At 44.3% G+C, this 12,236-nt stretch overlaps 1 protein-coding gene across 1 annotated transcript in view; it reads left to right on the forward strand.

Annotated features, from left to right (window-relative positions):
• Nucleotides 1-12,236, forward strand: part of PTPRJ (protein tyrosine phosphatase receptor type J) — a 161,791-nt gene that overhangs the window by 109,898 nt on the left and 39,657 nt on the right. Inside the window, 5 exon segments of the mRNA XM_072758962.1 lie at nucleotides 1,264-1,282; nucleotides 3,546-3,788; nucleotides 6,373-6,621; nucleotides 7,924-8,166; nucleotides 11,285-11,551. Of these exon segments, the coding sequence (XP_072615063.1) occupies nucleotides 1,264-1,282; nucleotides 3,546-3,788; nucleotides 6,373-6,621; nucleotides 7,924-8,166; nucleotides 11,285-11,551 (1,021 nt within the window).

Below are 12,236 nucleotides of genomic sequence, written 5' to 3' on the forward strand. Positions count from 1 at the left end.
GCCTTAGGCATTGCTTCCTTTCCAAAACAAGAGGTCCATTCTTTTCTTCAGTGTCATCTATTGAGTGCCTACTGTGCGCACCATTCTGGGCATGGGCACAGACAGGTTTCTGTTCTCATGGAGTGTACATTTTAGTTGGAGGAGGCTGCTGCTGATTGAAGTGGATGCAGAGGAGAAAACATGCCAGTGATATGATGGAGAGTCAGGGGTGCTGAGGTCTACTGTTTGGTTGGAGAAGGACTCCCCGAGGAGCTGGCATTTTAGGCCATAACACTGGAAGGTCTTGGGCAGAGTGTTTTTGGAGAAAGGAATCAATATGTAAAGGCTAAAAGAGAGAACCAGTTTTGGGAACATTGTGAAGGGCATGATGAGATCATGGGGGACATGTAGGCTGTGGTTAAGAGTTTGGATTTTATTCTAAGTGTGATGGGAACCTGGAGGACACCCCCCCCCCCCCCCCCCCCCCGCTAAAATCCCTTTTGATTATTTTCCTCTTCGTGAGTGCTGTCCTTTGAAAAATCTTGTTAACCAAAAAGGTGTGTTTATTAAACAACAGTGTGTACAACTTCAAATTATTTTAGGCCTGTAAAATATGGCAGAGTAATTTATGTATCATAATGAATATCTTTGAGGATGTTCCAGGGATCTAAGGATGGCAGATTGAGACACTCAACTACATAATCTTTAAGGTTGCTCTGTTTCAAACATTTGTACTTCCCAAAGCTGCATGCCATATAATTTAAAAAAAAAAAAAATACTGCCACCAACCGTTAGAAGGAAAAAGATGGATTTTTGCATAAGAAAAATCGCAAACCCAGTAGATTTCTTCTCTTGTGCACTTGGCTTTACACTGTGCACTTGCCACCTGAAAATGGCTCTGGGGAAGGGGTGTCATGGTTCTGCTTTTCTTTTCTCTGCCCTAGAGAATCTTGATTCTGCTTCTGTGTCCTTCTGCCTCAATTCACGATGCGGTGGCAGGAGGGAGTGCTGGGGAGCTGTTCCAGGGTTGGATGTATCTTTGGGGAGGAACACTGGGTAGCTCGGCCTGCATAACCGAGTTAATCCATTGTTTGTAACCTACCCCTGGTTTAATCGAGTTCCCTTATCCAGTGTCCTCGCACTCTAATCCCTGCCAGCGGGCCTTTTTAAATGCACGAGTTAACACCCCATCCCCATTATTAAATTCTCAACTGCTTTATCCCTGATTTGCATTTTCCGTGGCTGAATGAATGCGCTGACTTCCGTTTTCTTTTTGTGTTACAGATGGTGTGCGCAGGTGACTGTAAGTACCACTTCCCTCTCTTCTCTTATGTTGTTCGCTACCACCCCCTGACGGACACAGCAGCATTTACAGCAATGTGAACAACCCCAGAAAATGCTAGTTTGTTCAAACTCTCTTAGTTTCCAGTTTTTCTTTAGAAGTGGGGTGAGTGTGGAAACAGCAAGTGAAGGAAAGAATTCAATTGAGCAACTTTGACAAAAATTTATATTTTCTGTGATTTTTTTCTCGCCAGCCTACCTCTGTGGATGATTTTTAAAAAGACTTAAATTTTCATAATGCAGTGTGGTTTATATTTATTTTATGCACTGCTAGCCAATAAGTTTTTTTTTTGTTGTTGTTGCTACAGTGCTCCATGATTTTTAAAGTGGTGTAAAGGGTTTGTGTAACCTTTGGAAAACCAGACATAGCCTCCTGTATATTTTTCTTCTGTGTGGAGGGTTGAGTCCCAGTTGCTAACTGAGGTTGGTCCATAGACGTACTCCCTGGTCTAGAGTAAAATGAGAAAAATAAGGCTATGATAAGTTTTAAAGTGAAGCTAAATATATTTAGTTGAAAGCACCATATATTCTGGGATTATGTTCTTACTAATTTTGGGGGTCGTAATTTGTTTCTATAAGTAAAGATAATAGTAGTTGGTAGTCTGTTTTTTTTTTTAATGTACCTTCCAGAATAAATAAAAATTGGTAGCTTTTATCTATCCTCAAAATTTGGGAACTCCCTCCCGCCCCCCCCCCCCCATTGGTAAAGCCCCCAATCTGTGAACCATGGAGATAAAATAATTAGAATGTTCTTTCAGGGCCAAAGAAAGGGGGCAGATCTTGCTGAAACCTTCTAATAAAACCAATCTCAGTTAATAACAGTGATTATGCAAAGTCTGTACAAACAATGGGAAGAGCTCTGCAGTTGCTTTTTCTTGCTTGAGAATCAGTTTGGTAAATAAGCTGGTAGGGTACCTTTACAGGCTTGAATCACTGGTGCCAAAGCAGAAAACTTCTATGCACAGAGGTAGTATTTTAAAGCAGGGAAAGAGGATATGAAGGAACTAGGATTCATTTTAAAAATCATAATAAAAACCTGCTGTATAGCAAGCATATTGTGGGAGGTGCCATTTTGCTAGTTTGCGTGACCACTGGTTCAGGCTACTCAGCTTGGTCACATTTATCACTGAAAAGTTTCCCGGTGCCTTACTAAGATGAGTGTCGGTGTCTGTAGATGTGACTGTTACGCAGTCACAACCGAAGCCTCAGACACAGGAAAGAAGAGTGAAACGCAAACTAAAGTCTGTGAACTGTAGTGATAATAATTAGAATGTTCTCTTAGAACTTTGAGTAAAATCACATGCTAACGACCAGCAGGATGGGATTCTGAACCCGGATTTTATAAATGTCCAAATCCAGTGACCTTGGTTATCATGTCATGCATGGTGCCTTAAAAATGGTCCTTTATGTTTAAAATAGTGTATTAGAGCTGTCAACAGAGGAACCCAAGGAGGAGAGGTTTTAAGGGGCTAATTCCAGGTCACGCAGCTAAGGGGCAGAGCAGGTTCTTGCATCCCAAATTCAAAGAGCAGCTCCTTTCTCTTTATGCCATCCTCTCTCATGCCATCTTAGTGCCCGAAAATGGCAGAGCTTCCTCCTAGTATCAGTGCTTGGCAAAAGAGTTAGCTTCTCCATCATGCAAGCCCTCTTCACAGGCAGTGTTTTCTAAGAATGATGAGATAGACTCCTTTTGCATCTTGGGTCTTTTTTTGTATCAGCTTCTATATAGATTTAATCCATGTTCAAGTCATAGCCAACATTGCTAACTCCACCATTTTTGTCTCCTGTGTTTTAAATAACACACATGCATACATGTATGCACATGCATCTAAAATTAGTTTGTAGGAGCAAAGTCCAAGAAGCAAAGAAAGGGAAATGAAATTCTGTGATTGCACAGTTCACTTCTAAAAAGTAGACATGTAGAGCCGTCCTGACTCTTACAATTTACTTTCGTTCTCTTTTTAAAAAAGATTTTATTTATTTATTAGAGAGAGAGAGAGCACATGCATGAGCAGAAGGCAGGGGAGGAGCAGAGGGAGAGGGAGAAGAAGCAGACTCGGGGCTTGATCCCAGGACCCTGAGATCCTGACCTGAACTGAAGGCAGACACTTAATGGGCTGAGCCACCCAGGCGCCCCTTACATTTCTTTTTTAAATATAATTTTTTCCCCTGTCCTTCGGGAAGCAATGTTTAAGTAGAACCCATGTTTGTGTTTGACATCGAAGCTTTTTCCGTCAATACAACCAGTATGACCACAACATGGGAAGACACGAGTGCAACTGTCTCTATGTACATGACTACAGAGAACAGTGACATGGAGAGTAACCAGACGACTCTTGATAAACATCCAACAAGGGATAACGTCACAGACTTTAGTCCAACAGCTCCAAACATGTCCTTTGTCACTTCAGATATAGTCAACAAGACTTCAGAATGGGAAGCTCCCATGGCTGTAAATGAGATAACAGGTAAGGTGAACTCCCGGGAAGGGTCGTGAACATTTCCTTTTCACCTTGTCCATTCAAGTTGCCTATTGGGGAGAGATTGGTGTTCATTAGCAGTGGAAAAGGAGAAAAGATTCTCTATTATTTTAAACCCAGGAGTTCAGATCATTTGGCCAGACGATTTGGTATTAGGGTCCTAGGTGTTTTGGGAGGTTTTAAGTCATTCCAACAGACAGTTTTATTTATTTTAATTTTAATTTAATTTAATTTTATTTATTTATTTAAAGATTTTTATTTATTTATTCATGAGAGAGAGAGAAAGAAAGAGAGAGGGGGTGGGGGTGGGGCAGAGACACAGGCAGAGGGAGAAGCAGGCTCCATGCAGGGAGCCCAGTGTGGTACTTGATCCTGGGTCTCCAGGATCATGCCCTCGGCTGAAGACGGCACTAAACCACTGAGCCACCGGAGCTGCCCCCAACAGACAGTCTTAAAAATCCTTGTCTATTATTGGCTAATATTTACTTTTCTCTTAAGGCTTGGGAACAGAGACCTCATTAGACATGTTCTTTTTTTTTTTTTTTTTTTTCATTAGACATGTTCTTGATGGTGTCAGTACTTAGTAGGCTTCTCTTAAGCTCTGCAGGAAAGTTGATGCTGGTTTATATTCTCAGGAATTCTTGCTGGGCCTGAAAGTTTGGTATGCTTTTTGAGGAGTGTGTGTTTCAAATGAAGTAATAGCCCTGTGACACTTGGTAAGGTTGAAATTTTTATTTAGCTTAGATGTCAGTACCCTCAGCCACGTGTTATAGCTGCAAATTTAGCTCTGTCTCTCTTTCTTTAAGCTGGAAAGAACTAAAAATATAAAAAAAAGACGAGAAGCTTTTTTTAAATCGAAAAGAAGCAAAAATTTACAAACGAGATCCTCTGTTGCTTTTCTGATCTGGAGATGTAATTTTTTGGCTGGTGAGGGCCACAGAAGCTTGACCTCCTGGAGCCCATGGTTTGAAGTGACCACCTGCCTAGCATAGTACCTTCTGCACATGGAACAAGCAAACCAAACCAGGGGTTTTCAGTAGGTTTTTAAAGCCAGGAAACGATTTCTTTAAATAATAAAATCTTGCCCAGAAGCCCAATAAGTGAAAAGAACTGGAGAGAGAGGAGCAACGGGGGTGGGTGTCACAGGTACCTTCAAAAAAACTCTTGGAGCTCCTCAGAGCAGAGTTTTTGAGGCAAAAAAACAAAAACAAAAACTCTTATGATAGAGGCTTGCTATATTATGAAAGAGAGAAGAACAGGAGGAGAGGGCAGGGAGAAGATGAAGAGAGTGAAGGAGGAAAAAGAAGACGGAATTTAGCAATGGTGATGGGGATCAGGTTACACAGGATTGGTGGCTATAGGAAAGTGGAGGTGGAGAGGGAGCAAGAAGCTCCCAGGAGCTGAGTGTCCTCCCTCTACCTGAGGGAGGACCTACCTCCCTGGGACAAGGCTTTGTTCATCAGCTACTATTTATTGAGCACATACTATGTGCTCAGTTGCTCTTTATACATTGTACTGTCTTCACACTAACCCCAAGGGCCACAGTGAAAAACTGTAATGCCAAGGAGTTGGGATTCTTCGAGGGCTCAGTTCTTGAGCATGAAGTGGTAGGAACCCAGGGGGCCTGGCTTCAGAGTACTAGGCAATTCTGAAGCTGGCAATAGTCGGTTACCCCAGGTCCTTCCGCTGACTACTTTTTTGGTGTTACATTTCTTTCCAAAAGAAAAGGGACACAGGAGTGACCCCATTTAGAAATCTTGGCGCCCAAGATGTTTGATGTGAAGAGTAGACTCCAGGAGGGGATTAGCTTGCTTTAGAGCCGGCCACACCTCCCACTTCAGCCCCTGCAGACCTCAGGCAGGGATTTACTGTATCCCCAACATTGCCCGTGGTACATGTGCTCAGAGCTGGAGCCTTGGGTTCTGATTTCCCTGACGCCACCAGTGATGTGTGTTTTTGAGCCAGTCACTCCGCCTCTCTGTGTTTCTACCTTGCCCTCTCCAGAATGAAGGGAGCAGACATCATGTTGGCTGAAATGTCTGGTTTATGTCACAGCCAGCCAAATAAAGTGATGGAAAGAGTGGTGGGGGTAGATGGGAGACATTCTGAAGAACCCCTTTGGGGTGGGAATGCAGGGATGAGTTCCTCAGTTGAAATGTCTGGGTGCTATGAAATGATACGATTTGTATTATCTTGACTTGAGACCTTTAGAAGTAGCAAACTATCACTTTGTGTGGAGCTTTGTTCCCAATGCCCAAAACAAAGATGATTCAATGCTGCTGTTTGACAGTTTCAAAAACTGTTTCGAAGAGTGTCAAATCACTGTTGAAGTGAATGTTGAGGGGAGTGGGACAGACCCTCAAAATCTTGGGTTCCTAGGTGTCTTCTTTTCTCCATAATGCTATATATATTTGTTCCTGCTGTGAAATGATGAAATTGCACTGGACCCTGATATCAAAAAAATATTCTTAACGGGTCATATGGAAAAATATCAGTGACCCCAGTCATTCTTTGTGAGGAGTGACTGCAAATGGCTTATTCCATCAATGCCCATTGTGTGTTTTTAAAATAGAACCAAGTCCAGTTTCTGGTCTTCGTCTTGCCCTCCTGGGTTTCACGCAAGCTACTCTTACCTGGAAGAATGCCAATGGCACTGCCACCTGTCGGCTGCTCCTTGAAAGCATCGGAAGTAGTAAGGATTTGACGCAAGACTCAGTGGTCAATATCTCACACCTGATGCCAGGAACTCGAAACAAGTTCACCTTGTCTTTCTCAGGCTCGAATGAACAGAGAGAGTCCTCGGTTAGAAATAGTAGCTTAGGTGAGTTTACAAAAGTGTGCTTCTTATCTGCCTTGCTGGCTTTGCCTTTCAGTAACGTCATAGTTTGAAGAAATATCATTCTTCTATTTGTCCAGGATTTTAGAATTTGTAGAGGGTTCCTTCACATTTCGGTGCGACCCTACATTTGTATGAAGAAGGTGGGGTATGTTCTTCTTTTACAGGTCAGATCACTGGGGTTCAGAACGGTAATGGGGGTTGGAACTTTTTGAGTCTGGCATCCCAGAGAGGAGCTGGCCCCTTTAGCTTTATGAACTTTCAGCAGAACAAATAACAGATGTGTTAATTCGAGTAGGGCTATGGGAGGAACTTGCCACATCCATTGAGAAAAGGGATGCTTAGCAAGTACTTCTGGCAGACATCTACTGAATTGCCAATGGAGTGGCCATTTGCAGATGTTAAGCATTTTCAGAGGGAACCTGGTGAATTGAGAAGAACCTAATCCCCATTTTACACATAAAGAAACAGCTATACAGTGGGTGTTAGGATTCTTGACTGCAAGTGACAGAAGCCAAACTTTTTTAAAAAGTGATTTTCTTTATTTATTCATGAGAGACAGAGAGAGAGAGAGAGAGGTAGAGACTTAGGCAGAGGGAGAAGCAGGCTCCCCTGTGGGGAGGCCCAGTGTGGGACTCCATCCCAGGACCCTGGGATTGCGACCTGAGCCAAAGGCAGATGCTCAACCACTGAGCAACCAGGTACCTCTAGAAGCCAGACTTTAAGTAGTTTGGGCCAGAAGAGCAACTTATTGGCCTGTACCTATTTTCCCACAGTGGACAGTAAGGCCTGGAGGAAAGAGATGAGGTGACTCCCATGTCCTCTTCCTCCTTCTTTCTGTACCAGCCTCATTCTCAGAGCAGCTCCTTCCACTCACCTCAGGGAGAAACCTACCAGCAGGTTTCCCGTTTTACCCTCTATCAGAAGGGGTATGGCCCAGGGGAGAAATTCCTAGAGCGGGCTCTGATCAGCTAGGTTTGAGTCATGTGGCTGTCCCTGGATGACTATGTTTGGAGTTGGGTGGGAGAAGTTTTCCTGAAAGAAGGGGAAGAGTGGAAAAGAGCTGAGCTGGAAAGAGAAGCACAGATATCTGGTGGTACCTGGGATAAAAGTAGAAAGTAAAATATCTGCCAAAAATTGAGGCCTTTTGAGGAGGATGTATCTCTCTCGGGGGAAGGAAGGGAAGAATTTGTGGAGTACTAGCTGTGGGCACTGCCTGATGCATCCTCTTGTCAGGGAGGTGCTTTCGGTTGCAGTTAATGTATTTGACTCTTGTGTTTGGAACAGATGCCAACAGCACAGAGAGCTCCTCCCAGCAGTCCACGACCCCCACTGCCTCTGTGTCTCAGTCTGACCTCCAACATGCAGACCCGTCTTCTGACCATCCTCTGACCCAGCACCATCCTCTGACCCAAGACACGGAAGTCCTGCTGTTTGGGTTGAAGTCCAACACACAGTACAAAGCCACTGTTTATTCTCAAGCAGCAGATGGCACAGAAGGACAGCCCCGAAACATAACTTTCAGGACAGGTATGTTGAATTTTGTAGAATGTCTTCAGCCAGAGTTTTCCAGCACAGAGTTTTGTCCTCTGTGATTCTGGTTCTCAGTTATCTCTTGCTTCATAAACAGTTTTGTTGTCAGTGGCAGTTTTCTGGAAGAGGGTTTGGGCAGAGTAGATCTAGTGAGTTTCTTCATCACTGTAGCCAAGACGCTTCTTTCCTTCAGCTCAGTAAAGCGTATGAAGCAGCTACTATGTACAGACACTAGGTGATACTTCATGTTTTTCTTTCGAGTCTTTGCACATGAACCAGTGACAAACTGGTGTAGTATTTTTCCCTTAAAAATAAGTATTTGTGTTGTCATTGTTGGTTAATTATTTTCCCCTTCAGATAAGAAAAAAAAATTATTTTGGCCTGACCTTATAATGCATGCTGATCTTTCTTTTGAAACTTGTTGACATGCACATTGCTGCTTCCTACCTATAATTTAGCGGTACTTCCACTCTGTATATAGACCAGTATTTGGAGGTGTTTTGGATTGGTACTGATGAGGGGGACAAAGAAATGCATGATTCCTCTCTGGCGGGATTCTGTATAGATGGGGAATTGAGCGAGATGCACATGCATTGAGAGGCACATGGTCCAGCCCTAAGGGCTCAGGATTAAATGCTGTACCAGTGTCCTCCTCAGGGATTTGGTTGAGGCAACATGAGCTAACCCTGGTCACCTGATCCAAAAATATATGTATTCTCGAAGGCTATCAGAGACCTATAGAATGGAGGAATAGGGATGGGGGCTGAGGGACACAGGGTAGAAAATAAGACAAGTATCCACTCTGGAAGGCTGGATCACACTGGACCTGGTGACACACCATCGGGATTCAAAGTCCCAAGATGGAGAGGGTGTCGCATTCCTGCTTCCTGCATGGCTGTGTTGGGGAAAGGAGTGCTGTTCCCCAGGTTTTATGTGGGTGGTAGGCTCTTCCTTCCACCAAGGTGGGTTGGGGTGCTATTTGGAAGAAGTAGCCATGGAAAGCAACACATGGCCACTGTCCACTGCAGCTGCCCACCAAGTGCTCTGGGGATTGGAAGGCTGGAGCATGAGTTTAACATCAAATCCCAAGGGAAAGCCTCTTCTGTAGGTGGGATTTGAACTTGTTTTGAAAAGAGAATAGGATTTGAATAAATGGAGAGAAGGAGGAAGACCTGCCCATTGAGGAAACCTTATGGGTGAAAGTCCAGGCAGCAGACACCAAGATACGAAGGTAGAGAGGCACTGGGAGTCCATAACAGCTCAAGGACCCAGATAATTCTAGAGGGGTTGATTTCATTTCTGGAGAGATATGATCATGTGATTGAGAGTTGTGTTTCTCTTAGAGAGTGGGGTGGGGGTCATGCTGTAGAGTACTCAGAGGCAATGACTGGTCATGGTGCTTGCACAGGGTTGGACAGTCTGGGCAGGACACCTATGAAAAGTTGTATCTGTAAAGAATTACTGCTTTTCCTGGTGTCTACCTTGAAGGAGGGTCCACTCGTGTCCTCCTTTCTTCTTTCCCTTTCTACTAATGGGTAGAGAGGGGAGGATGTAGCTATAGGAAAGGCTGCTTGACTTCTGGAGATCCTCAGTGACCTGGCAGGTTGGCAGGTGGGAGGGCTTGATCTCTAGAGGCTGGGTCAAGTTGGAGGAGGAGGGATGGGCCCTCTAGGGGTGCCTTTGACAGCAGTAGGCTGTCCTATGCACAGATGCTTGTGCAAGAGGGTGAATGGGCCCCCTGCCAAGCAGTGTCCCCAGAGCTGGATCCATCCAACAACGCTTTGCCTGATTTGCTAAGAGGGGTCATGTGGATTAGTATGGGTCTTGAGTTCCCTGCTTTTAAAGGGGTTTGAGCAGGGTGCCTGGGTAGCTCTGTGGTTAAGTGTCCTGGGATCCAGCCCTGCATTGGGCTCCCTACTCCACGGGGAGCCTACTTCTTCCTCTGTCTTCTGCCTCCCTCTCTCTGTCTCTCATGAATAAATAAATAAAATCTTAAAAAAAATAAAGTGGTTTGAGCAGAATTAAAATAATAGTCATTGTATTTTAGACTCTTAGTTGTATGGATAAACACAGCCTGGTTTGTATTGAACTGCCCTAGCCTTGATAAATAATAATTATGGTCACCCTAACCCTCTCTGTGTGTTATGTATGTGAGTGTATCTATGTAGACATACGCACATATGTACACGTATCATACCAGGCATTTTTTAGGTGACTAGGTAGGTGGGATGGGGGTTAAGGAAATCATCAGAGCATTGTTGAGACACCTGAGCAAGGTGAAAGAAGTGCTTCTGGAGCCCAGTGAGGGCTGGGGCAGTGGAGGAGGCAGACACACCAGAGCAACAACCCAGAGCAGAGGCAAGGGGAAGAAGACTTGGATGGCTTTCTTCTCTGCCTCCCGGTAGCCTGCTTGCAGGCCTGCAGGTGGAACCCTATCCCACGCCATCTGGCAGGATGCCCCAGGGGTGCAGTGTGTAGAAGTCAGCCTCCCTGGGCACAGAGCAGGCAGGAGAAGGATGGAGGATGGATTGGGAACATGCGGTGAGCAAGTGGCAAATAACCAGAGCTCTGTGTTATCTTGAGATTAGGAGTGTTACCCCAATTTTACAGATGAGGAAACTGAGCTCAAGGGATTTTTCTAAGATCTACCTGGCCATTAATGCAGAGCTAATCTCGGAACCCAGACCTGCTTCATGCCAAAGCATGTGATCTTTCATAGATCCTGTAGAGTATAGTTCATACTGGATGGATGGATGCTTGAGAGGGTTTCTGGGTCATCCCGGTACCTGGGCACGCATGAGTCGAGTCCATGTTATTGTTTGAGGAGCCTGTCATAGCTCTAAGAGTAAACTCATAAGAAGAACAAAGACTGACTATGCAGTTGCAATCGGCTGCGTTGTTTTGCACTGATGATGACACCTGACATTTGCTGGGACCCCCATACATTTGTGTATATTGTGGTTGTGGGTAAATGGTGCAGAATAGGAAGGCACAATCGCTGAGATTATTTCTTACTGTAGATGCCATGCCCTGATGATGGTTTCTTTCTTTCTCTTTCTCTCTCTCTCTGGCTTGGCCATACTGGTTACTGTTAACTCCTCTTGTGTCTTCACAGTTGCCAGTCAAGTTACTGATATTGAAGTTGTGAACATCACTGCGACGAGCATGAACCTCACCTGGAAAATCAATGATAATGAGTCATCCTCTCTCTATAGCTACGAGATCCAAGTTGCTGGGGAGACTGGTTCCTTCAACCTCAGTGTCAATACGAAATGGGTCTTTATCACTTTGCTCAACTCGAGTACTTTATACAACATCACAGTGCGTCCTTTCCTTGCCAACGTTTCTGAGGGCCTGCCGGGTTTTCACCAAGTGTACACCCGTGAGTTCACTCATTGCTTTGCTAAACTTTCTCACCTGCCTGCTATGTGCGAGGCCCTGGTATGAAACAAAGCTCTGTTCCTGCCTCAGGAGAAGCACAGCTCAGTGTATGAGCCCACAGAGACTCTCACCTTCTTCAGGATGTATGCTGTAATAACAGGGATCATTGATTGACCTCCCCATGTGCTGAGCATTGTCTCATGTGATGTTCACAGATCTGTGACATGGTTGTTGTTGACCTTATTTTATGGATGAGGAAGCCATGAGAGAGGTGCTGGGAGGCAGGTGTCACACCTGTTAAATGGCAGAGATGGGGTTAGATGGTTGGGCACTCTTGACTCTAGGCTGGGCTTGTCATGACCATTCTAGTGTAGTGGAGGCAAATCAGTGCACGGAGACAAAAAGAGCCTGGATATTCATGTTCCTTTGTCTTTTAGAGAGTAACATTATAATGGAGCAGGGCACAGATATATATCATCGTTTTTTTTTTTTTTTCTTCTTAACTATGCCTTAAAGATAAGATGATAGGCAGCAAATAAAAAGCTTTCTGTATCCAAGAAGGTCCAATAATTAAAACAATAATGGTATACCAGCAGTATATAGTATAATAGTATCAGCGTTGTACCATGTAAGGGGCTTTAGGATCCCTGTGTTACAGATAAGAAAGCTGCAGCCCAGCTGAATGA

The sequence above is a fragment of the Vulpes vulpes genome, chromosome 5 (genome assembly GCF_048418805.1).
Source record: "Vulpes vulpes isolate BD-2025 chromosome 5, VulVul3, whole genome shotgun sequence".
Lineage (NCBI taxonomy): Eukaryota > Metazoa > Chordata > Mammalia > Carnivora > Canidae > Vulpes > Vulpes vulpes.